The 27,677-nt window shown below is 42.6% G+C and overlaps 1 protein-coding gene and 1 pseudogene across 1 annotated transcript; one reads left to right on the top strand and one right to left on the bottom strand.

The window, feature by feature from the left end:
• Nucleotides 1–9,815: 9,815 nt before the first annotated feature.
• Nucleotides 9,816–13,840, bottom strand: LOC141837470 (putative glutamine amidotransferase GAT1_2.1). Its single transcript, XM_074724865.1, has 4 exons — nucleotides 13,691–13,840; nucleotides 12,878–13,611; nucleotides 10,598–10,804; nucleotides 9,816–10,123 (listed from the first exon to the last, which is right to left on the bottom strand). The coding sequence occupies exons 1-4, from the start codon at nucleotides 13,788–13,790 to the stop codon at nucleotides 9,887–9,889; spliced, it is 1,278 nt and encodes a 425-aa protein (XP_074580966.1). The 5' UTR covers nucleotides 13,791–13,840; the 3' UTR covers nucleotides 9,816–9,886.
• A 6,193-nt stretch (nucleotides 13,841–20,033) lies between these two features.
• On the top strand, nucleotides 20,034–22,497 carry LOC141826803 (uncharacterized; annotated as a pseudogene).
• Nucleotides 22,498–27,677: the final 5,180 nt, after the last annotated feature.

Below are 27,677 nucleotides of genomic sequence, written 5' to 3'. Positions count from 1 at the left end.
GGTCGAGATCGGGGTCGAGGCCAAGGTCGAGACCGATGTTATGGCCGAAGTTGAGGCCAAGTGAGGCCGAAGTCGAGATCGGGGTCGAGGCCGAGGTCGACACCGAGGTTGTGGCCGAAGTTGAGTAAAGTGAGGCCGAGGCCGAGACCGAGGTTGAGGTCGAGACCGAGGTCGAGGCCAAGTGAGGCCGAAGTTGAGGCCAAGTGAGGCCGAAGTTGAGTAAGGTGAGGCCGAGGCCGAGATCGGGGTTGAGGCCGAGGTCGAGACCGAGGTCAAGGCCGAGTTAGGCTGAATGAAGCCAAAGTTGAGTGAGGCCGAGGCCGAGTTAGGTGAGGTTGAGGCCGAGTCGGGTCGAGGCCAAGTAAGGCCGAGAAACTAGACTGCTGAGCTAACAGAGCTGCGGAACTGACAAAGTTGATTGAGCTGCCGAGCTAACAGAACGGCGGAACTGACAGAGCTGACTGAGCTAATAGAATTGTGAGCTTACTGAGCTAATAGAATTGCTGAGCTGACTGAGATGCAAAGCTGACAGAGCTGCTGAGCTGTCTGAGCTGCTGAGCTAACAGAGCTGCTGAGCCATCTGCGACTGGGCTGTCATAAGGCAATGTCATCGAGCACGGAGCTCGGAGGTCCGGCCTGTCGTAAGGCAATTGTTGGGTCTAAAGAATGTCCACATCTCCACAATGGCATGATATTGTCCACTTTGGGCCTAAGCCCTCATGGTTTTGTTCTTGGGCTCTCCCAAAAGGCCTAATGCTAATGGAGATACTTTCCATCCTTTTAAACACATGATCTTTCCCATGTGTTTTAGATGTGAGACTATGTTTGCACCCTTGCAACCCAACAATCCCCCCTCAAACAAAGGACCACTGGAAGCTCCCTTACCATTTCTCATGGTCCGAATGTCATTTCTCATGGTCCGGCTGCCATGTCCCTCATGGTCCGGCTGTCATGTCCCTCATGGTCTGAGCCTCCCCTACTTCCTTTGTTTTTCCAGAGGATCCCCACATGGTTAGATCTGGATCATGGCTCATCCGGCGGTTAGTCCGGTGAAAAGCGGCCTCGCTCTGATACCAATTGTTGGGTATAAAGAATGTCCACATCTCCACAATGACATGATATTGTCCACTTTGGGCCTAAGCCCTCATGGTTTTGTTCTTGGGCCCTCCCCAAAAGGCCTCATGCCAATGGAAATACTTTCCATCCTTTTAAACCCATGATCTTTCCCATGTGTTTTAGATGTGGGACTATGTTTGCACCCTTGCAACCCAACAGCAATGTCATCGAGCGCGGAGCTCGGAAGGTCATCGAGCGCGGAGCTCGAAAGTTCATCGAGCGCGGAGCTCGAAAGTTCATCGAGCGCGGAGCTCGGAAGTTCATCGAGTGCGGAGCTCGAAAGGTCATCGAGCGCGGAGCTCGGAGGGTCATCGAGCGCGGAGCTCGGAGGTTCATCGAGCACGGAGCTCGGAAGGTCATCGAGCGCGGAGCTCGGAAGGTCATCGAGCGCGGAGCTCGGAAGGTCATCGAGCGCGGAGCTCGCGGAGCTCGGAAGGTCATCGAGCGCGGAGCTCGGAAAGTCATCGAGCGCGGAGCTCGGAAGGTCATCGAGCGCGGAGCTCGGAAGGTCATCGAGCACGGAGCTCGGAAGGTCATCGAGCGCGGAGCTCGGAGGTCATCGAGCGCGGAGCTCGGAGGGTCATCGAGCGCGGAGCTCGGAGGGTCATCGAGCGCGGAGCTCGAAAGTTCATCGAGCGCGGAGCTCAGAAGGTCATCAAGCGCGGAGCTCGGAAGGTCATCGAGCGCGGAGCTCGGAAGGTCATCGAGCACAGAGCTCGGAAGGTCATCGAGCGTGGAGCTCGGAGGTCATCGAGCGCGGAGCTCGGAAGGTCATCGAGCGCGGAGCTCGGAAGGTCATCGAGCGCGGAGCTCGGAAGGTCATCGAGCGCGGAGCTCGGAGGGTCATCGAGCGTGGAGCTCGGAAGGTCATCGAGCGCGGAGCTCGGAAGTTCATCGAGCGCGGAGCTCGGAAGTTCATCGAGCGCGGAGCTTGGAGGGTCATCGAGCACGGAGCTCGGAAGGTCATCGAGCGCGGAGCTCGGAGGGTCATCGAGCGCGGAGCTCGGAAGGTCATCGAGCGCGGAGCTCGGAAGGTCATCGAGCGCAGAGCTCGGAAGTTCATCGAGCGCGAAGCTCGGAAGGTCATCGAGCGCGGAGCTCGGAAGTTCATCGAGCGCGGAGCTCGGAAGTTCATCGAGCGCGGAGCTCGGAAGCTCAAAAGCCTGCCTTGGAACTCTCACCATACATTTGAATTTCCTTCCATAACTTGTCCTGTATATCTGCACACTCAAAAGCAGCATTAAAAACATTCCAGCACAAGAACAGTATAAGGATGGATAAAACATTAAAGTCCAGGTCACGAGCAAAGCTACCAAAGCTTTCTCGGACTAATCAGGAGACCGAGCCACCAAGGCCCTCCTCTTGGAATTAAGAGACCGAGCCACCAAGGCCCTCCTCTTAAGGAATCAGGAGACCGAGCCACCAAGGCCCTCCTCCTGAGATCGAGCTACCAAAGCTCACGGTCCCGAGCCGAGCTACCAAAGCTCTCCTGGATCATCCGGCCATTCGCACCAAGCTCCCGGCCACTCAGGTTCTGAGCCACCAAGGCTCCCTGGAATCGAGCTACCAAAGCTCTCGGTCCCGAGCCGAGCTACCAAAGCTCTCCCGGACCATCCGACCATTCGCACCAAGCTCCCGGCCAATCCGGTCCTAAGCCACCAAGGCTTCTCCTGGACCAACCCAGAGACGAGCTACAAAAGCTCTCTCCATTCGCCCACGAACACCAAGTTCCCGGCTACTTCGGTCCTGAGCCACAAAGGCTCCTTCTGGACCAATCCAAAGACGAGCTACCAAAGCTCTCTCCATTCGCCTACGAGCACTAAGCTCCCGGCTATCACAGTCCTCTCTATTCAATTATGAATACCAAGTTCTCAGTCAAGGCGATCTTCCTGTCCTTCAGAATTCACTCAAAAATTAACTTGGAAGAATAACCTGGTGATCGACCGATCACCTATGGCTGATCGACCAGCTGGTCGATCAGGCTCATTGGTCCACCACTGGTCGATCAGGCTCAGCTGGTCCACCACTGGTCGATCAGACTAAGCTGATCGACCACGTGGTCGATCAGCAGCTCAGTTGATCGACCATGCGGTCGATTCTCAGAAGCCTTTCTTCTTTCCTCTCTCCCGTTCCACCAAAAACCAGTTTTTACCCTTTCACTTCTTGCTTCTTCTGTTCTTCTTCCGTTCTCCCGGCCATTGTTACTTTCTCCCCGGCCTCATTGACCCCTACCATGATAACCTATTTCCCGGGCAATTCCAAGTCAGGTAAACAACTCCCGGATATGCTTCTCTCAGCTTTGCTTCTCCCGGCCAACCGTCTCTCTACGAAGTTAATCTCTTTGCCGGGCAAGATCTTACTTCTCCCAGGCAAAACTTATCTCTCCTGGTCAAGTTCCCGGGCAAGTTTGTTGCTTCCGGCCAAGAGACTCTTCTCCATACATTACTGCATTCTCCCGGCTTCGTCTTCACTTCCCCCGGCTTTATGTCTCCCGACTAAGATAGACTTCTTCCCGGGTAAGCTTAAACTTGACTCGCCTAACCCAACTAGTCCGGGTAAAACTAAACTTAAATCTTTTGTATTTAATCCGTCATTACTTGTCAAACAACAAAACAGACTCAAGTCTGACTCGAGACTCAGGTCTGACTCGGGTCAGACTGCATCAACAATCTCCCCCTTTTTGTTGTTTGACAACCCGATTTAAGTTTAGCCGGGTAGGTTCTTTTCTAAACTTAACTATCTCTCCCCCTTTGTCAAACATCAAAAAGATTTTGTGGGGATCAGAATTTGGATTACAAAATACTCCCCCTTTTATCTTAATAATAGAGAATGAGTAAAAGGAATCTAAGTAACAATACCCGGGTAATTCATGATCAACAACTCTCCCCCTTAAGGATTCAGGTTTAGCCCGGGTAAAACTTTAAACAACTCTCCCCCTTAAAGATTCAAGTTTTGCCCGGGTAGAGTGTTTTCTAAACTTAACCAAACACTAATCTTAGCCAACTCTCCCCCTTAGTCGGACTCAATCTCTCTCCATTGATTGCTCCCCCTAGATCTCTCCCCCAAGATTCCCGGGTCAGATAAATCGTTATCAGATGGCACAATAAGTCAGTATTGTATCTAGGTGCCATGTCTGAGTTACTATAGGCTACCATCACCAAGTAAGTCGGGAAAGAGTTGCCGAGAGAAGAAACAGCTCGGCTGATTGGAGAGTGATGGCTGTGTGACTCGGCTGAGGAAGATTTCTTGTCAACAGCAAGCAAGCCGAGATAGGTGATGAGTCGGCCGAGAAAGAAAGTAAGTCGGCTGAGAAGAGCAACTAATGGTTTGGCTGGGAGGAGTGTGAAAAATTTAACCATACTCCCCCTTAAGCTGTGGTTCTCTCCCTTTTAACTCTCCCCCATAACTGTGTTATTCAACATAACTATACCTCCCCCTAATTGAGATCAGAGTTTGGGTTGAGGAGTTGGAGTAGGATGACGCCGAAAACTTCTAATCCGACTGATCGATTTTGTTGTTAAAATAGATCAAATGATATACAGATCAAGTCGGGTAAGGGTTACAAATGGCACGACAGGTCAATATGGTTTCTAGGTGCCATTAAGTAAGCCGAGAAGGAGTTGCCGAGAAGAAAAACAACTCGGCTGAGACAATAATTACTCGGCTGTAGTAAGGAGTTGGCTGAGCCGAAAGATATGTCGGTAGTAAGGTGGCTCAGGGCTCAGGGTTTTTAGAAGATGAGTCGGTGATAGATCACCAACCATACTTGTAAAATAAACCCAGTTATAAAATTCCTTAATGATCAGGGAATTATTCTAAGATATTATTATGCAATACTTTTCCCGATCATATACTCGGAGCATCCACTTTCAACCATTCAAGTTGATGGGAGCTCCCCCTTGGCCTATGCCGACTAGACGCGGAAGATAGATGCCTTAGGCACCCACACTTTGGGTCCTACTGCATCAACAATGTATGACTTCGGCACCCATGCCTTAGTCATGCCCTTTCTAACTATCCGAGTTTTAGCCGTATGTGATTTATCACTAGTCCGTGCTAATAGGGATTGAAAACTAGCTCCCTTGAGTTGAGATTGATATCCCAACCCAGCCTTGTTGTATACTCCCCTTTGGGAGTTCAGGATCATGTCCAAGGTCTTGGAGCTTGTTGAAAATTTCTCAAGCAACTGCTTGAGATCTCCTACTTGGTTCTTTAATGATTCATTTTCATTTTCAAGAACCTCTAATCGAGGGTTATCAGTCTCATTCATCCTAACAGATCTTAAATTTTCTACTTCATGCTTCAAAGATTTAACATTATTTTTTGACTTTTTAAGCATGGTAGAAAGATATGAAATTGCTTTATAACAATTCTGTAATTTAACTAATGTTACCTCTTCATCATCCGAAGATGATGAAGTCGAGCTTGATTCCTCGCTGGAGCTCTCGGAGTCTGAATGTACTTGCGCCACGAAAGCGAAGTCGTGTGTGCTTTCCTCCGATGAGCTTGATGAGGACTCATCCCTCGCAGCTTTCAGTGCCCTCTTCTTCTTATTCTTCTCCTTCCTCTTCCTTCCTCCTTTGCTCCTTTCACCTGCACACAGAGCTATACCTTTCTCTTTTTGCTTTTTATTAGCAAGCTCGTGCAGTTCCATTTCACAGAAAAATTCATCTAATTTAACTGTAGATAAATCCTTGGAAACCTTATACGCATCCACCATGGATGACCATAAGGCGTTCCTCGGAAAAGATTTAAGCGCATACCTGACGAGATCACGGTTTTCGATATGCTCATCAACGGAGTGAAGGCCGTTGATGATTTCTTTGAATCTTCCGTGAAGCTCGCTCACAGTCTCGCTCTCCTTCATCGCGAGATTTTGCAGCTGGTTCAGGAACAAATCCCTCTTTGCTACACGAGAGTCCTGGTTACCCTCGTGCAGCTCGATCAGCTTGTCCCACAGATCCTTCGCGCTTGTGAATGGACCAACTTTGGTGAGTTGGTCTCTGTTAAGTCCGCACTGAAGGGTGACCACTGCTTTTGCATCAGCTTGACTCTTTCGTATTTGTTCTGCTGTCCACCTCGAAGAGTCGAGCTCCTTGCCTTCTTTATCCTTCGGAGGAGTGAATCCCTCCTTTACTGAAAACCACATGGAGATGTCGGTCTTCAAATAATACTCCATGCGGCTCCTCCAATACTGAAAATCTGATCCGTCAAAGAACGGAGGTCTGGTGGTGCTGAATCCCTCCTTCATAGCCATTTGATGTTGCTCGTTGGGTGTTAATCCGGATGACAGAGCAGCCTTGCTCTGATACCACTTGTTGGATCTCTTGGACACCGGCTAGAGAGGGGGGGTGTGAATAGCCGTCCACACTTTTCGCTTTTCTTCCTTAGTCTTCGTTGGCACAGCGGAATGAACAATCAGAGAACACGAAGACTGATCAGCACACTTGACACAGGTATTTAACGAGGTTCGGAGATGATGCTCCTACTCCTCGGCGTGTCCGTAAGGTGGACGATCCCTCGATCTATCGGTAGATCAGACCCCGAAAAATACCGGCTATAATCTTCTCCTTCTCGGTGGAGGAACCTCTCCACAGAATGTCTCAAAGATACAAAGATAAGCACAAGACAAGGAGAATACAATGAATCAAAGATTGGACAACAGAGACAACAAGAACCGCTTGCTGCTCAGCCTGTTCCTCCAAACACAGGACGTTGCTCTAGACAGAGCCAACAAGAACAGCTTGCAAGCCGGTTCCTCCAAACACAGGACGTTGCTCTTATTTCCTCTTCTTTGATTCACGATCAAGCTCTCGTAAGATTGGCAATGTCGCTTGTGAGCTCTCAAGGATGATCAACAGTAAATGCGTGAGTCCCCCTCCTCAGCGCTGCTTCTCGCTTCTCTTATAGCCTCTGCTTGGTTCTTGTGCCCAACGGATCCCTGCACTGTTCTGACACCAGCTGCCGTCCGTTGTCACAGAACTCTCCCTGCAGAAGAGACAGCTCAAAAGCCCGCCTTGGAACTCTCACCATACATTTGAATTTCCCTCCATAACCTGTCCTGTATATCTGCACACTCAAAAGCAGCATTAAAAACATTCCAGCACAAGGACAGTATAAGGATGGATAAAACATTAAAGTCCAGGTCACGAGCAAAGCTACCAAAACTTTCTCGGACTAAGCAGGAGACCGGGCCACCAAGGCCCTCCTCCTGGAATCAAGAGACCGAGCCACCAAGGCCCTCCTCTTGAAGAATCCGGTTCCAGCCACCAAGGCTCCTCCTGAGATCGAGCTACCAAAGCTCACGGTCCCGAGCCGAGCTACCAAAGCTCTCCCGGACCAATCAGGTTCTGAGCCACCAAGGCTCCCTGAGATCGAGCTACCAAAGCTCACGGTCCCGAGCCGAGCTACCAAAGCTCTCCCGGACCAATCAGGTTCTGAGCCACCAAGGCTCCCTGAGATCGAGCTACCAAAGCTCACGGTCCCGAGCCGAGCTACCAAAGCTCTCCCGGACCAATCAGGTTCCATCCCTGAGATCGAGCACCAAAGCTCACGGTCAAGCTACCAAAGCTCTCCCGGACCAATCTCCACCAAGGCTCCCTGAGATCGAGCCACCAAAGCTCACGGTCCATCGAGCCAAGCTACCAAAGCTCTCCTCCTTCCCGGCCATTCGCACCAAGCTCGGCCAATCCGGTCCTGAGCCACCAAGGCTCCTCCTGGACCATCCCGGAGACGAGCTACAAAAGCTCTCTCCATTCGCCCACGAACACCAAGTTCCCGGCTATCTCGGTCCTGAGCCACCAAGGCTCCTTCTGGACCAACTCGGAGACGAGCTACCAAAGCTCTCTCCATCTCGCCTACGAGCACCAAGCTCCCGGCTATCAAGACCGACTTCTCAGACCTCCAGAATTCACTCAGAATACCAAGTTCTCAGTCAAGTAACATTCCCTGGTGATCAGACCTCCAGAATTCACTCAGAAACCTAACTGGCTGAGAGACCAGCTGGTCGATCACCCTATCTGGTCGACCAGCTGGTCGATCAGGGTCTATGGCTGATCGACCAGCTGGTCGATCAGGCATGCTGGTCGACCAGCTGGTCGATCAGGGCAAGCTGATCGACCACATGGTCGATCAGGCTTAGCTGATCGACCACATGGTCGATCAGCAGCCTGGTTCTTCCAGCGCTGTACTCTCCCTATGCTCTTTCTGTTTTCCTCCTCTGTTCTCCCAGCTATCAGTTGTTTCCTCCCGGTCATTGGTTTTCTCCCGGCCATTGTCCCTTTCTCCCGGCCACTGTTATCTTTTACTCGGCCTCACTGACCCCTACCAAGATAGTCTATGTCCCGGGCAACCACCTGTGTATGGACCATCCTCCCGGGCAATTCCAAGTCAGGTAAACAACTCCCGGATATGCTTCTCTCGGCTTTGCTTCTCCCGGCCAAACGTCTCTCGACGAAGTTAATCTCTTTGCCGGGCAAGATCTTACTTCTCCCGGGCAAAACTTATCTCTCCCGGTCAAGTTCCCGGGCAAGTTTGTTGCTTCCGGCCAAGAGACTCTTCTCCAGACATTACTGCATTCTCCCGGCTTCGTCTTCACTTCTCCCGGCTTTATGTCTCCCGACTAAGATAGACTTCTTCCCGGGTAAGCTTAAACTTGACTCGCCTAACCCAACTAGTCCGGGTAAAACTAAACTTAAATCTTTTGTATTTAATCCGTCATTACTTGTCAAACAACAAAACAGACTCAGGTCTGACTCGGGTCAGACTGCATCAACATTTCAATTTTTCCTTCTTCTTACCCTAATGTTGACTTGAACGCCGAGGGGATCACGCCAACCACGTCGGTGCCCATTGACGCATGTTGACATGCAGACATAGAAGTCACTAAGGTAAAAAGAAGTAGAGGTTCTACCAATCCAAACTCCCAAAGAAGGGTGATGTCAATATCTTTAATTAACGATTACTCGATTAGACAACAAGGACTATCATAAAATTACAACCAAAATAGTCATCAAATATATATGTAATTTTAATATATCATGTCAGACATATTTGAACAACTAGATAGATAGCAAAGGAAGGCAAATAATTGTCTCCGAGTATGATACAGTAGTAAACCACTTAGGGGAACAAATAAGAGGAGTAGAATTTGAATTTCAATACAGACGAATATTCTGGAGGTTGACCTAGTGTGAATAAATTGTGCTCTAAATTTATCCGATAGACAAATTAAGGGGGAAAGGTTGTCCGATAGACGAATTAATCGAATGAAGTTTAGACATTTAGATTATAAAAAAATGACAAAAAATCAAGGAAAAAGGTATTTTAGAAAACGGGTGGATGAATTAATAATTTTAAAAATATAATATATGATTTAACTATTTAAAAAAATTAGAATTTTTTTCTACATTTTGAACCGCTGCCAAGACATCAATTATAGACTTGGCTCATCCAAGTTGTCTACCATGTCGGAATCAGTGTAAACCTCAAAAGCTGTCCTCTTACATATAAAGAAGAATGCAGGAATGTTTACTGGTTTTTAAATTTGGTAATGATTCTGAAGGGACAGTAAAGCTACAAATTACGGTTAGAGTTGTTTTGCCAAATATTGAAAGCCTTGGTTTCTTAACTGATTCACTACGCTTCAGTTGCTACTAACCCTTTTTCCAGGAAGAGGGGGACGGATACATAATGACATCTAACAAAGATTTGCAAGAACATTGAAGTTCAAGTTACAATGTGACAGACTTTATAAAAAACATGAGATTTTCTATGGAGTGGCATTCAACTTCTTCTCCAACAACTCAGAACATATTTGTCCCATCATATCATAAAAGGAGAGAAACTCAGCCAATTGCTCTACTGACATGTTTTGCATTACCTTCCTGGCCATCGCTCCTCTCTCCTTGGTCATCTTCATCTTTTGCGCATAGGATGAGGAGTTCCTCACAGTTGCCCCCATTTGTTTCAACCTTACCTCTTGCTGCGAACTCAACGCCATGTTTGACTGATGCAAAAAAAAAAAAAAAAAAAACTTCTCATTCTCATAGTAAGCCAAGAGGAATGTAAGCAAAAAAAAATCATAATCAAACTTTATACAAATTAATATGAAATTTAATTCAAACTCATCAGTATTCCAATTTATTTATTTAATTATTGAATGAACATAAATGAGCATCGAACTTGTTTATTGATTTACAGTCTTGAAGAAAGGGTTAAGCCATTCTCATATGATAGAAAACTGGTTGTGCAAAAAGCAATGGGATAGAAAGATACAAGAGAGATATAAACTTCATATATCATGATCAAGCAAAAGGACTAGTGAGACTAGGTATTAAGAGTATAAACTATACCGTGTGCATGCTTCACATGCTCTTTTATGAGTGAAGATATTTATCTCATCTTATAGCAACAAGCAAATGTGTTATCAAGAGGATTAAGTCAGTATTCCTATTATCTTAGCATCTTGTTGGATAAGTACCTCAAGGAAATCAGCTCCAGCTTCAAGATCTTGCTCTTTGGAAGGTGGCATATCGTGCCCAGCAGCATACAAGTTCTTCGCAAGCGAGAAACTCCTCATTATGATCTTCCTTTTCTTTTCCAGTTCTTGATTAATCTTTGGGGCATGGTTCAGATTTGCACAGCTATTGACCTTCGTTTGATATGCGACCACTGCCTTGACAAATTCCTATATAAAGAAATATCATTTTAAATGGATACAGTTCGTTGCAATTCAACGGCTTTTCATAGAAATTTCAGGATCAAATTTCCTACCTATAAACACGAAATACTTTCATTTCTATTTCATGCCTTTCTTACAGCATTGCTAACCAGCCGTTGTTAAGTTAATTCTAGCACCACAACAAAACAGTACACTAAAACATTCAAACTGTAGACGTATAGCTTGTCCAATTCCTCATAAAATGATACCAACACAATCGATACGTCCACCTGTTTAGAGCCCCATGATAAAATACTATATTCCAAACACAGCAATAAATAAACTTAAAATAATTTGAAAAGATTCATCCTACAAGCATTCAATAATAATATATATGTATATATAATAATTCATTTGTAGAAAGTGCGTCTGATGCAACAGTGAGACCCAGCAGGGCAGACCATTAGTGTAACCCAAATGAAAATAAAAAAAAAAGACATTCGGCCCCTTTATAGGAGGCCAGTCATCAGCGCACGGAGTGCGAGGTCAGAAGATGAGTATAGGCCTAAAGGGGAAGAGAAGAGAGAGTTCGGCGGTGGAGAGAGAGAGAGCAAGAAAAAAGAGAGTGTGAAGAATGGAAAGAGAAGAAAAAGAGGCTTGCAAAACAGGACAGTGAACAGAAAGGAAGTGAAGTGGGAGCTGTTGAACTTGGAGAAAATTTTCTAGCATGGAGGGCAAGAAACCTGCATAGAACATTGGAAGAAGAAGAAGGAAAAGGAATTGGTGCAGTTGATAATTAGAGAAAGAAAAGAAGATGTATGTGATATATATTGAAGCATATCATGTTTAGTTTTAGAGGGGAAGTGAAGATGTTTCTTGGTACATTCAGAATGTATCCCTCTTAACTAACTATTTATTATAGATTTCAATTGAATATTGCCTTTATTTTGTAGCGCAAGATTAGTTAGGGATTCATTGGGAGATACTCGGGAAAATTTTCTGAAATTTTTTTTCTATAGAGCAAGAGGCTAGTTTAACACAATATCATGATTTGATTAATACAAATGCTTATTTTATTGATTAACTAATTAAAATATTAAATAATGTATCTAGCGTGAAAATATTATGTATTATTCATTAGTATTGATTATTTTTAGTAATTTAAGTATTCAGTTCTTACAATCTGATTAATTCTAACGATCTGGTCCCATAGAAATTTCCCATTAATTACTAAGTAAATCAAAGAAATACTCGTGGAGGCCCATCTAAATGATCAACATTCTTAGATCTGTTTCTCATTGGAGGGAAACTCCCTTGTAATATATCACAGTTAAGATTCATAATTTAATGGAGGATTTAACTGCTTGTTTATTGAAATTAAAAAAAAATCGAAAACCTTTTTGTTTGATTATCTAGTTTCAACGTGCTATATATAAAGTCACCCACCTACCAATGGTTGATTCTATATCGGTCATGTCATACGTTATTCTACAGTTCTATATAATTAGTGCCAACTATCTACTAAATGACTTAGATTGCGGGGATTAGGTGAACGCATATTTTCTTAGTGATACCACTAGGAGCAATCACATCTATAACCTAAAGCTGAGCGAATATTTGATTAATGTTCTCCTCCGAATTGACATTTCTTAAATTTACTTCTTTATAAATGATCATGAGATCGATCGTGTGGGACCGCTAGTATGATGGATTCTATTTTTTACTGAAAAAGATGAATATTTGATTACTGTATTGAATTTGCGATATTATTTAGTTTGCCCCAACTGATTTATAGGGAATAATATAAACAAGTAGTACAATGGTTTCTTATTTGCTATGGTATTCTACTGCCTTATGATTGAAAAAGGTCATTGCAGAGTGTGGGTGAAGTGATGCATATATGATGACCAATAATAAAATTCTCTTTATCACGACTAATATTAACTATTTCATCTTGTTTGTCTGCCTACGTCACATGTTGATAGTAGCATTTTCCTAGAAATTGTTAATCATGAAAACTATATGAGATATAAACCAGGAAAAGGGAAGTTGCAATCGATGTAAACAGATATAATTAACAAATATAATTGATGTACGTACCTGATAAGCTTTAGGGCAACCAGGGTAATCGAACTCTTCGGATCCGGGCCGACGCATCCGCTCCGGGTGAAACTGCAAGCCCATGATGAATTTGCCCTCGTCCGGATTGTACGCATCGGGGTCATAGAAACCCTCCGCCAATCCGTCCGCCGCAAACGCCATCGGCACGAACCGCTCCGCCAGCCGCTTCACCCCCTGGTGGTGGTAGCTGTTCACCGCGATCGTCATCTCCTCCGGGCTCAGCGATTCCCTAAACCACTCGTGCAGTGGCGTCCCTTCCGCCACTTTCACCTCGTGCCGGTGTCCGTCGTAGTCGCCGTAGTTGATGTGCTCGACGACGGTCCCGACGCCGCTCTTCCTCTGGAGCTCCTTCTCCACGTCCTGGTACAGGGATCCGCCGCAAGCCACATTGAGGACCTGCGAACCGCGGCAGATGCCGAGAAAGGGGATATTGCGCTCGAGGCAGAGCTTGGCGAGACGGAGTTCGATGGAGTCCTTCTCGCGGTCGACGGTCGCATCGCTGGCGTGCAGGCTGCGGATCTCGTCGAGTTCCTCTGCAGATAATCCCCCGGAGGCGTCAGCCGCGTAGTGGGACGGGTCGATGTCCTCGCCCTCACACAGCAGCACGCCGTGGATCGGCTCGAAGCTCTCCAGGAGCGTGTGCACGCCCGCAACCCGCGGCACGATCACCGGCACCGCGCCGTATCCCACGATCAAATCCAAATGGTACTCCCCTGTTTCAAGATCGATCCATCTCAATCTTCTCATCGACTCTGGGCGAACAAAATGAGATCTGGAAAGCAGAATACTCACCGACGAAATCGACGAACTTGTTTTTGCGAACGCAACGGCGGGAGACGATGAGGACGCGTGGAAGGAGTTTGGAGAGATCGGAATCGGAGGAGGGCGCCATTACGATCCTAACCTGCTCTGCTCGCGTCGCCTATTTATTGCTTAATTATAACGAATCGCTTCTCGCTTGGTCTTCCATTGAGATTAGGGTTCGTATTTATAGGCTGAAGATGAACATTACAATTTTCGTATTTAATTAATTAATAATAATTTTAAAATTCCACCTCCGGCTCTTCCCTCGTCAAGCCGCCGCGTTACACACAAAACTCGAAATTCTAATTTTGATTGCGAACCACGTGAAATGCGTGGATGCGGGATCACGGAATGCGCTGGAGAAAAGTCAAAACTGGAAACTGTTGTAGTTGCTAATTAAAGTGATTTCATTAATTGACAAGGACAGGGTGGATGCGATCAGGCTGGTGAGGAGATGCCACGTGGGTAGTCGTTATCCGGGGACGGTCAGACAGTTGAAGCGCCACGGCCACGGAAGATGCGGTTTGGGTCGTTCTTGGTGTTCGGTGAGTCGGAAGGCAATCGTCATCGCACATTGATCGCGTTAATCCATAAATAAAACGTGTTCAAACGACGTGTGCTCCATCCAGTTCAGCAATGAGATTCGTTCCTTTTAATCTCAGTCGTTCATGAACGAACGACTGAAATTAATTCTTCTCTTGATCGGACGGCTCCTAGCACTGGCTAATCTGATTATTTTAAAATTTTAATTTTTTAAATAAAAATTATTTAATTTAATTTGATTTTAATTTTAAAATTTTTTAATCTGGATCTTATTTCGGATCTTTCTGAACACGAATGTAAGGGGATCGATCCATTGTATTGAAAGAACGATGCGCAATTGTTGTTGATTTAACATTAATCTTCGGATCAGATCCGTAAACAAAGGAGCAGATAATAATGACACACGTGCAACATATTAAAGTTCCACATCAGACAGACATTTCTCCTATACTTATCTACACATTGAAGTTCGATAAACATCTCCTTTGGACATTAGGCCCTCGGCGAAGATAATCTATTATATTTTTGTAGAAAGTAACTAAAGATAATCTACACATTATTAATGATGTGGCGGATCTTGAATGGTCCTATGTAGCAACGAAAGTCAAGAAGCTAGTGAAAGTCAAGAAGCGGACCGATGTGTCAGGTCAGAAAGTCAACAGTCAATTTTAGATGGATCACCTCGACCATCTTAGTCACTCGGTCTCTCTTGGTCATCCCGACCTCAATTATCTCAGTCACTCGGTCTCTCTCTCAGCCATCTCAATCTCGACCATCTCGGTCACTCGCTCTCCCTCTCGGCCATCCCGACCTCGACTATCTCGGTCCCTCAGTCATCCTAACCTCAACTATCTCGGCCTTTCGGCCACCCCGACATCAACCATCTCGGTCTCTTAGCCCCTTGGCCACCCCAACCTCGACCATCTCGGCCTCTTGGTCTCTCGGCCACCCCGACCCAGAACCTACCAAAATCTCTCAAGCGTACAAGTCTTGCTAAAGGATCATGACGGTTACGTGGTTATCAGGCCTAGTTCTTTGGAGTCTCTCATGTCTGCACCTACAATCAAAAGATAAAAATAATCAGCACTGCCAAGCCACAGGGTGGTTATAATGTTAGCAAACTTTGTCCCCCAGATGTCGCATGTCGGAGCTACATGGCAGCGATCAGAAGAACTTGTCCCCTCAAGCCCAACAGAGGTCTGTCCAGACTAACGTGGATATTCCTTCTTGTAAGTATATAAACCCTCCCGTAAGTATGAAAAGGGGGCTCTCCTCACCTTCAGCAAGTTATACACTTCTTTTCTCCTTCCTCCCATACTGATTTGAACATCGGAGTAGTCTGTCAGAAATTCTTGACATCTCGTTAATCCATTCGTTCAGTTCCTCCTCATGTTCCTTTGTCGGTGGGAGCAGCAGAGTGTGAATTGGCAGTGTGTTGACTAATGGTTTGACTGTCCACAATATCCGACAGGAATAATTAATATTAGGAAGATGCAAGAAACCAAGGCAATAAATAAATAATAAAGTGGTGATAATTAGTTTACGTACCTTCAAACTATTATATGTTTAGTTTTATTGTTTATGCTGCTATTGAAAAAATAATTATACATGATTTTTTTCATCTTTTATAAGTATAATCTTCCAAATGATTTTGGAACTGCTTCAACTAATTATTCTATTTAATTTAATGGACTTATAAAAAGAAGATTTGTCCGTTAACTCTTATATATCTCCAATTGACTCAGTACATCTTTAGTCAATTTAAAATTAGATTCAAAATTCATCAGTCAACTCAGATTGTGTATATATCTTTCGATTGATTGTAATTTCAATTAATTCAAAATACTTAGAGTGGGCTCGAAACGAATTCAGTTGATTTAAAATTATCAATAAACTCAGGTGGTGGATAAGATCTACTCAAATAATTTAATTTTTTTAATTCAAATAATGAATCAGTCAATCAGTTAGTCAACTCAAATTATTTCAATCAATTTTATTTTATTTTTTAGAAAAGAATGAATGTGAAAATTACTTATAAAAAAAATCCAAATACACATATAGAATCTTGAATATCTATTTTAGACATGGCATTCAGTGTTCAAAATGAATATTATATATTTTTTTAGACAGATATAAATATCTTTACCTATCAAATTAGTTATCTCATGTGCAATTTTATAGTTTTCTTTTAATGTCCAATAATTCAGTTTGAGATCAAGATGACTCAGCAAAGTAACCATGATTAAGTAATTTTGATCACTTAGATACAAGTCGAGTTGATTTTCTTCAATAGATCAATTTCTTTTAGGTTGAGCTTTAGTAAATTAACTTCTTTTAGATCCTGCTTCTTTCAAGTCACCTTTTAGAATGTTAGAGTAGCAAGGATGGTAGAGATTTTATGTGAAAAATCAAAAATAAATATAGTAAAAAAATTGATCTAGAGATCCATATGAATACAGTATACATGTTTGTTATTAGTTATCACTTTTGTTGCGTGAACATAACAATCTCAGTGACAATTTTGATTCAGCAGATCTTAGCACGATCAAAATGGTCGCACCTCTTCGATATCCATATGAATATGTCCTTCGTTCGTCGGACAAATTCAACTTTCAGAGAAGAACCACCTTCGTTATACTAGCAACTTGGATGATTTTGCCAAGAGGAGAAGAAGAGGAGACTTGAAAAAAAAAATCATCCGTGAAAATGCATCAAAAATAACTTTTGTACTCGTCCAATCAATACAAAAGGTTTTTTTTTTTGCCTTTTACTCTCCTTTTCATTAATGTTCCATTAATCTCTATTAATGGGCATTAATTCTTTTTAGTGGTTGATTCTAATCTAATAAATCTAATTTGAATTAGATTCAATCTAATAGTTGGATTCATTTGAATCTAACTCGGATTAGACTTAACCCTATAATCATAGGGTCTATCATATTTAAGTCAAACTAAAGCTTCAAAGAAATCTAAACAAAAACTGAAACTTCAGGAATGAACTCAGAAATGCAGGAAATCGCATCCACGGCTTCCTCTTCTTCGTGTCCCCTCAGCTTGGTGTCAAACAAGCTGCCGGATAACCAATGTTGGCACCGAATATCCGTTTAGAAGCTGAACATAATCAATTGTCTCTCCTGCTCGGAACCAAGATTCTGATAAATCGAAGAAACCCTCCTCTATTTAATAGAGCCCTGTGTTCGAGTCGAATTCGATGTTGTAAACTGGAATGATGCTCCTCTCCTCGTGCCAATGAAGTTGCTGACACCTTGAGCTTGCTCCGCAACTTTCATAGAACCCCTCTTCCAATTGTGAAGGCTGAAGATGCCATGACTCATCGAAATTGCAGCAAAATAGAGGATCCCAGTGGTAGAGAGACCCTCACCGTCGTTTGCTGTCAGTCATCGATTTCCGTCCAACTGAGCGGTTCTAGCTTCCTCAAGGATCTAGCATCACGAAGGAATCAAATTGGGTGGATGGGACTTGGCCAGGAATTACGCTCCTTCTCAGAGGGAATCGCGATCGGGAACGATGAATAGTGGTGCAGCCACTTTTCATCGCATTTCTGAATTCCTTTTATCCCAGCCGCTGATCTTGAATCACAGTCGTCCATTTCTGATCCAGTGGAGGAGCTTGATCTGGGATTTTAGGGAAGCCTAGGGTTTGTAAAAAAATGATGGATCTTGATCGGGCTTAAGTTAGGTCATGTCCTAAATGTGGCTTGATCAATTTGGACAAACATGGCTCGATTCGATCGCGGTTGAACTAGATCTTGGTCCAATTTGAACCTTACAATCAATTAAACTCAATTAATACAAAATTTACCAATAAAATCATGAAAATTATAATCCAACCTCAAATTATACGATATAGCACAAATATGATCGAATCAATTCATTGTACAATTTATTTTCATGTAAAAATCCAAAAATGAATCGATTAAAATGCATAAAATCCTAACTCATCACAACTACAATGAGACGTGTCTCATTCCTTTCATCATCTTATACCCGCTTGGTTCAGGACATGGTACTATGTCACTCTTAGCCCAAGCTAGCTTTCTTGTCATGTGGATTCAAGTTACTTGTACATATGTCCAAAAGTTTCGTACACTTGACATATAATGCTTTGGTCAAAGACTTTTAGTAACACTCCTAACAAACGATCGCAGGGTATACGTCTCTTTTTCAAAGGAGTGGTGAATCTTCTGTGGGATATTCAAGCACCTTCGAGCACTTCGATTTATACCCAATCATCCCGGGTCCACACCTCCTCGGAGATATTTGCTTAAGATGTCAAAGTATAAGCCTCCATGACCAAGGTTACTTGAATACTGCAAGTCAAAGAAAACTCACAGTTAAGCTGCACTGAGATCTTCATTGACATATGTATAGAATGTTGGGTTGCAAGGGTGCAAACATAGTCTCACATCTAAAGTACATGGAAAAGATCATAAGGTTAAAGGATGGAAAGTATCTCCATTGATATGAGACCTTTTGGGGAGAGCCCAAGAACAAAGTCATGAGGGCTTAGGCCCAGAGTGGACAATATCATGTCATTGTGGAGATTTTTTGATTCCATCGGTTATAACAAGTGGTATCAGAGCGAGATCGCTCTTCACCGGACTAACTGTCGGGTGAGCCATGATCCAGATCTAACCATGTGGTTTGAACCTTAAACAAAAGAAGTGGGTGCTCCCGTGTCTGAATCAAGAGGATTAGATATCAGGTGAGAAGTCCTAGTAGGTCGGGTGGACCGAAGGATAAAAAATCCTAGTTGCGACTAGCACTACTACTAAATGTTAATAGACAACGCCCCAAAGACAACGTTTTTTAGCAAAAGCGTTGTGGTATTTCAATTTACAACGTTTTTAGTCAAAAGCGTTGTCTTTTGAAATCAAAAGACAACGTTTGTACAGAAAGCGTTGTCTATTAGCGTTTATTTTGGGTCAACCACAACACTTTACAAAAGCGTTGTCGAAAACGTTGTCTTTTAGCGGGTTTTTTGCCAAAGACAACGCTTTTAAAAGTATTGTCGTTTAGTGTTGTCGTTGATGGTTTATATCCAGGGTTTTTTATCGGGCGAGTCCGCGATTTCCTTCGTACGCCTCCCTCTTCTCTCCCGCACCATTTTCGTCCCTCTCCCGCTCTCGCACCTCTAGCTCGTCTTCTCCCCCGCGCCGCATTTTCGTGCCTCTCCCGCCCCCTCTCGCACCTCTAGCTAGTAGCTACTCTTCTCCCGCCCCCCCCCTTTCGTGCCTCTCCGCTTCTCCCGCCCCTTTCGCACCTCTAGCTCCTCTTCGCGCCGCTGTGAAGAGGCGAAGACGAAGATAGAACGGAAGCCGCATCCGGTGCTCCTCCAGGCCCGTGCTCCCCTCTAGGGCGGTGCTCCTCCAGGCCCGTGCTCCTCCAGTGCGTACGGTGACCTCCTCGTGCTGCTCCCGTGCTCCTCCAGGCCCGTGCTCCTCCAGTGCGTTCCTCCTCGTGTTCCAAGTACGGCTTCCAAAGTTCTACGGCTTCAATTTTTTCTTCGATTAGGGTTAGAATAAGCATTTTAAATTTCTTGTCAGGTTACACCATTACATATTTTTTCTTCGATTAGGGTTAGAATAAGCATTGATTCCTTAAGTTTTATCTACCACCTAAATGATTAGGGTTACACCATTACATATTTTTACACCATTACAGTATGATTTCAAATATTTTGCAGAAAAATCAATATCAATTATATTATATCATTTTTTTTTATTTTGAAGGTGTTTGGTCAGTGTCAGTTGATTAGTGGTAAAAAGAATGGACAAAGAATGGATGTCAAAGGATAGGCTATCACATGAATATGAGTTAGGAGTTGAATCTTTCTTGCAATTTGCAATGGAAAATGCAAATGATCTGGACGCAATACCCTGTCCATGTGCAAAATGTGGTAATCTAAAGAAGAAAAATGTAGACACTATCAGGGCACATATGTTTTGTAATGGTATAGATCTGACATACCATACTTGGATCTGGCATGGAGAAAGATCTACGACAGAGAAGTCAAATAATGATAGTGATCAAGTAGGGCTAGATGAACAAAAATATGTTGGTGAGGAGCCGATAGATATGGTACATGCTGCATATGATGGTTATTCTGAGGATTCAACGCAATTCACTAAACTACTTGAAGCTGCCGAGAAACCGTTATATCATGGCTGCACTAAATTTACAATGTTATCCGCAGTTGTGAAATTATTCAACTTGAAGGCCAAATATAGTTGGAGTGGTACAAGTTTCACAGACCTTCTAAGTTTGTTAGGAGAAATGCTTCCAGATGATAATGAATTGCCTTTATCTTTTTATGATGCAAAGAAAAGCTTACGTGCATTAGGGATGGATTATGTGAAAATTCATGCTTGCCCTAATGATTGTATCTTATACCGGAAAGAGTATGAGGATTTTACCAATTGCCCTACGTGTGGGATGTCTAGGTGGAAGTTGGGCCAAAAAAATACAATAAAGGAAGGAGTTCCAGCAAAGGTTTTGTGGTACTTCCCTCCTATTCCAAGATTTAAAAGAATGTTTCGGAATAAGGAGCTATCCAAGGAGTTGACGTGGCATGCTGATAAAAGAGTTTGTGATGGACACTTACGTCATCCAGCTGATACACCATCTTGGAAAGTAGTTGATCATAAGTGGCCAGATTTTGCAACTGAGAAAAGAAATCTGAGATTGGCCATATCAGCTGATGGGATCAATCCACATGGTTTGATGAGTTCTGCATATAGTTGTTGGCCAGTTCTAATGATCACTTACAATCTTCCTCCATGGTTGTGTATGAAGAGAAAATTTATGATGCTCACATTGTTGATTTCTGGTCCTAAACAACCAGGAAATGATATTGATGTTTACTTAGCACCTCTGATTGATGACTTAAAATGCTTGTGGGATATAGGTGTTGAAGCATATGATGCATATCGGAAAGAAACTTTCTCGCTTAGAGCTGTCTTACTATGGACGATCAATGATTTTCCTGCTTATGGGAACCTGTCAGGATGTATTGTTAAAGGATATCATGCATGTCCTATTTGTGGTGATGAAACCTATTCAACAAGGTTGAAGCATAGTAGAAAAATGTCTTATACAGGCCATAGAAGGTTTCTGCCAGCAACTCATCCTTATCGAAAGCAAAGGAAGGCATTTAATGGGAGCCAAGAGTTTAACACTGCACCAAAACCATTGCTTGGCAATGAAGTATTTGAAAGAGTGAAAAGAATTAATTGTCAATGGGAAAACTAGTGGGAAGATTCAGTCAACTAAGGATGATGTAAAATCATGTTGGAAAAAAAAATCAATATTCTTTGAACTCGAGTATTGGAAACATCTACATGTTCGACATGTTCTTGATGTGATGCACATTGAAAAGAATGTATGTGAAAGTCTTATCGGTACGTTACTTGACATTCCAGGAAAAACAAAAGATGGAGTAGCTGCGAGATTAGATCTTTTGGAAATGAATGTGAGGACAGATTTGGCCCCAAGAATAGGAGAGAAGAGAACATTTTTGCCACCAGCTTGTTATACACTTAGCAAGGATGAGAAAAGGAAAATTTTGACGTCTTTGTATGGAATACAACTTCCAGCATGTTACTCATCCAATGTTAAAAACCTTGTGTCCATGAAGGACTTGAAACTTGGTGGCCTTAAGTCACACGATTACCACACTTTAATGCAACAATTGCTTCCAGTGGCCATCCGTGGTGTCTTGCCCAAACATGTCAGAGACACTATCACTCGCTTGTGTTTCTTCTTCAATGTCTTATGTAATAAAGTGATAGACGTCTCAAAGTTGGATGATATGCAAAGAGAGATAGTTACGATATTGTGCTTACTTGAAAAGTATTTCCCCCCTTCATTTTTTGATATAATGATTCATTTAACTGTTCATCTTGTGCGGGAGGTGAAACTGTGTGGACCGGTTTGGTATAGGTACATGTATCCATTTGAAAGATACATGAAAGTTTTGAAAGGTTATGTGCGGAATCGCAATCGGCCTGAAGGGTGTATAGCCGAATGTTATATCGCTGAAGAGGCTATTGAGTTTTGCTCAGACTATCTTCGTGGTGTACACACAATTGGAATTCCATCAAGTCATCGACAAATAGAACTTACTAAGCCTTTATCGGGTGCAATAGTGGAGTCCACAAGTGACGATGAGTTGCATCAAGCACATCGTTACGTATTGGCAAATGATGTTGAGACTGAACTATATATTGAGTAATTTCTCCACCTTGGTAATACTTTCACACATAATTTTATATTGGTTTTTTTAATCCTAATTATGTTATTAGGGAACACATGGTGTATTTGCAAGCAAAATTTCCTCAGAAGGCTAGGTCGAAGAAGTGGTTACAAGATGAGCACAACCGAACTTTTTAAAAGGCTTAATAACTGAAGAGGAGGATGCGAAGATTTTTCCTAAAGCAATTAGCAGACTGATTCATGTAGAATGAAAATGTTGAGACAATCACACTTCTTTTGAAGTTGGTGTTCATGAGGTATAATGAAAATGGTAATATACATGAGTATATTATGAAGATGTCTAATCTTGCCACAAGACTAAAGGCACTACAACTCGAAATGAAGGATAATATGTTAGTATACTTTGTCTTGATGTTTTTGCCTGCACAGTTCATTCCTTTAAGATATCTTATAATACTCAAAAGGAGCAATGGGTATTAAATGAGTTTATAACTCAGTGTGTGTAAGAGAAGAAAAGACTGAGGCGAGATACATATGAAGTGCTCATTTTACATCCACTTATCAGAGTTTGAGCAAGAGAAAAAGGACTAATAATAAAACTTAAGGTAAACAACCACAAATTCCAAGGTTTATGGGCATAAAGAGCAAAAGAAGCAAGACAAAGAATCTTCTTTATTTCTTCTGTAAGAAAAGGGTACATGAAGAAGGATTGTCCTAAATATACCAATTAACATGCTAAAAAAGGGTAAACTTCTTAACTTTATTAGTTTAGAAGTCAACTTAGTGATTATACATAATGACACTTGGTCAATAGATATCGATAGTACTGCTCACATCAGTATCATTATGCAGGATATATTGTCTCAAGAGTTGACTACCACTTGATGGTAAAAGATACATCTATACAAGAAATGACAAGAAGGTTGAAGTAGAGTCAATAAGTGTTATTATGCTTTATTTAGAAACTAATATCTTTCTAAATTTGGATAATACATTTTATGTATCATCTTTAAATGGAACTTAATTTCTATTTTTCTTATTTGAACAAATATGGTTATTCTGGTTCATTTAGAAATATAATTTTTAATATTTTCTTAATTCAATGTTAATCGACAATTATTCCTTGATTGATAAGTTATATAAATCAAACATCTTAACTCCTACTATTGATGATGAAATTATACATAATATAGGTACGAAACATAATTTAATCAAATGAGAATTCCTCCATAATGTGGCATAGGCATTTATGAAATAAATACGGGAAAGGAAAAAAGTTAGGCTAATGAAAAGTAAAGAAGCAATTAATACCTATAATGATTTTTATAAAATATGTCATTATAAAGGGCCATATTTTATTTTTAAAATTAATATTTTTATTAAGTGTCATTATAAAATATTTATAACGATACTTATTAATAAGTGTCATCATAAGCCTTTTTCTAGTAGTGTGTGTCATCGTCGCAAGGTCGAGCATGACCTCAATCGTCGATTAGCCGCGACCTCTGGTGCCGCCTCAGCCTGGTCGCGAGGCCAACCAATCGTGAACTCCCTAGCCACTAGCTTGGTCGAGCATGAGGTCAGGTCGATCATGAGCTTGGCAGATCGTGACCTTAGGCCTAGCGCGAGCTTGGTCGATCGTGAGTAGACATGTCAAACGGGCCAGCCCATGGTGGAGCGGGTCAACCCACTAAAAACTTATCATATAGTGGGGCGGGGCAGGCCAATCCAGATTAGGAAATCTCCAACCCAACCCAATCCAAAGTGGGTTGCGGATTAAGCGGCCCAACTCACGGGCCTGTCAAAAAATTAAAAAAATATTAAAAATATTAAGTTTGGATTACAATTTAAATTGATCAAGTTGAAATTGTTAAACTTGAATTATAATTTAGACGGATCGAACCTACTAATTCATTGAGTTTCTACTTTAATTTTAAAATTTAAAATAAATAAATAAACTTTTTCAACCCGCGGGTCAATCCACGTGGGTCGCGGGCTTAGGCAGGTCAACTCATCTTAAAATGGATTGATAAAATATCAACCCAACCCGCCTAAATTGCTTGACGGGGCAGGCCAACTCGGCAGGTCTAACCCAAATTGATGGCTATAAAGGTAAATAAATCAAAAAGAGCAAAATTTAATTTAAAAAACTAAAATACTAAATATCAGAGCCAAGTTTTAATCTTAAGACCTGTGTATTATGGGTCCATCACGCTTCCGCTGCACCACTCTAATTTGTTCTCAATTTAAGAGAAAAAAGTCGATGAAAATCCAATCTGGGATCGAGAAAGTCTATGCCACTCCAACAATTGATAAGCATAAAATCATAAGCCTTCAGCAGACAATGGAAATTTTAATAAGTGTCATTATAAAATATTTATAATGATATTTATTAATAAGTGTCATCATAAACCTTTTTTCTAGTAGTGCATGTTCTGGTCGCAAGGGCAAGCGTGACCTCAATCATCGGTTAGCCGCGACCTCTAGTGCTACCTCAGCCTAGTCGCAAGGCTGACCAATCGTGAACTCCCTGGCCACTAGCTTGGTCGAGCATGAGGTCAGGTCGATTGTGAGCTTGGCAGATCGTGACCTTAGGCCGAGCGTGGGCTTAGTCGATCGTGAGTAGAGATGTCAAACGGGCTAACCCCATGGCGGGGCGGATCAACCCACTAAAAACTCATCATATGGTAAGGACGGGGCAGGCCGACCCACCAATTTGGCAGATTAGGAAATCTCCAACCCAATCCAAAGTGGGTTGTGGGTTAGACGGGCCAACCCACAGGCCTGTAAAAAATAAAAAAATATTAAATTTGGATTACAATTTAAATTGATCAAGTTGAAATTGTTAAACTTGAATTATAATTTAGACGGATCGAACCTATTAATTCATTGAGTTTCTACTTTAATTTTAAATTTTAAAATAAATAAATAAACTTTCTCAACCCGCGGGCCAATTCACGTGGGTCGCGGGCTTAGACGGATCAACCCATCTGAATCCATCTTAAAATGCGTTGATAAAATGTCAATCCAACCGCCTAAATTGCTTGCTGGGGCAGGACAACTCGACGGGTCCAACCCAAATTGATGGCTATAAAGGTAAATAAATCAAAAAGAGCAAAATTTAATTTAAAAAACTAAAATACTAAATATCAGAGCCAAGTTTCAATCTTGGGACTTGTGGGTTATGGACCCACCACACTTCCGCTGTGCCACTCTGATTTGTTCACAATTTAAGAGAAAAAAGTCGATGAAAATCTAATCTTGGATCGAGAAAGTCTATGCCACTCAAACAATTGATAAGCATAAAATCAGAAGCCTTCTACAGACAATGGAATTTTTAATAAGTGTCATTATAAAATATTTATAATGATATTTATTAATAAGTGTCATCATAAGCCTTTTTTCTAGTAGTGCATGTTATGGTCGCAAGGGCGAGCGTGACCTCAATCATTGGTTAGCCGCGACCTCTAGTGCTACCTCAGCCAAGTCGCGAGGCTGACCAATCGTGAACTCCCTGGCCGCTAGCTTGGCCGAGCATGAGGTCAGGTCGATTGCGAGCTTGGCAGATCGTGACCTTAGGCCGAGCATGAGCTTGGTCGATCGTGAGTAGAGATGTCAAACAGGCTAACCCCATGGCGGGGCGGATCAACCCACTAAAAACTCATTATATGGTGGGACGGGGCAGGCCGACCCACCAATTTGGCAGATTAGGAAATCTCCAACCCAATCCAAAGTGGGTTGTGGGTTAGACGGGTCAACCCACGGGCCTGTTAAAAAATAAAAAAATATTAAATTTAGATTACAATTTAAATTGATCAAGTTGAAATTGTTAAACTTGAATTATAATTTAAACGGATCGAACCTACTAATTCATTGAGTTTCTACTTTAATTTTAAAATTTGAAATAAATAAATAAACTTTCTCAACCCGCGGGCCAATCCACGTGGGTCACGGGCTTAGACAGGTCAACCCATTTGAACCCATCTTAAAATGGGTTGATAAAATATCAACCCAATCTGCCTAAATTGCTTGTCGGGCAGGCCAACCCCGCGGGTCCAACCCAAATTGATGGTTATAAAGGCAAATAAATTAAAAGGAGCAAAATTTAATTTAAAAAACTAAATATCAGAGCCAAGTTTCGATCTTGGATTACAATTTAAATTGATCAAGTTGAAATTGTTAAACTTGAATTATACTTTAGACGGATCGAACCTACTAATTCATTGAGTTTCTACTTTAATTTTATAATTTGAAATAAATAAATAAACTTTCTCAACCCGCGAGCTACGTGGGTCGCGGGCTTAGACAGGTCAATCCATCTGAACCCATCTTAAAATGGGTTGATAAAATGTCAATCCAACCCGCCTAAATTGCTTGCCGGGGCAGGCCAACCCCGCGGGTCCAGCCCAAATTGATGGCTATAAAGGCAAATAAATCAAAAAGAGCAAAATTTAATTTTAAAAAACTAAATATCAGAGCCAAGTTTCGATCTTGGGACCTGTGGGTTATGGGCCCACCACGCTTCCGCTGCGCCACTCTGATTTGTTCACAATTTGATAGAAAAAAGTCGATGAAAATCCAATCTTGGATCGAGAAAGTCTATGCCACTCCAACAATTGATAAGCATAAAATCAGAAGCAGCAGACAATGGGATTTTTAATAAGTGTCATAATAAAATATTTATAACGATACTTATTAATAAGTGTCATCATAAGCCTTTTTTCTAGTAGTGTGTGTTGTGGTCGCAAGGGCGAGTGTGACCTCAATCGTCGGTTAGCCGCGACCTCTGGTGCCGCCTCAGCCTAGTCGCGAGGCTGACCAATCGTGAACTCCCTGGCCGCTAGCTTGTCCGAGCATGAGGTCAAGTCGATTGCAAGCTTGGCAGATCGTGACCTTAGGTCGAGCGTGAGCTTGGTCGATCGTGAGAAGAGATGTCAAACGGGCCAACCCATGGTGGGGCGGGGTGGGGCGAGGTCGACCCACCAATTTGGCAGATTAGGAAATCTCCAACCCAATCCAAAGTGGATTGCGAGTTAGGCGAGCTAACCCACGGGTCTGTTAAAAAATAAAAAAATATTAAAAATATTAAATTTGGATTACAATTTAAATTGATTAAGTTAAAATTGTTAAACTTGAATTATAATTTAGACAGATCGAACCTACTAATTCATTGAGTTTTTACTTTAATTTTAAAATTTG

The sequence above is a fragment of the Curcuma longa genome, chromosome 1 (assembly GCF_044706935.1).
Source record: "Curcuma longa cultivar G26 ecotype Majalengka, Jawa Barat chromosome 1, ITB_CL_G26_1.1, whole genome shotgun sequence".
Classification (NCBI taxonomy): domain Eukaryota; kingdom Viridiplantae; phylum Streptophyta; class Magnoliopsida; order Zingiberales; family Zingiberaceae; genus Curcuma; species Curcuma longa.
This window is presented reverse-complemented; position numbering and strand designations above follow the sequence as displayed.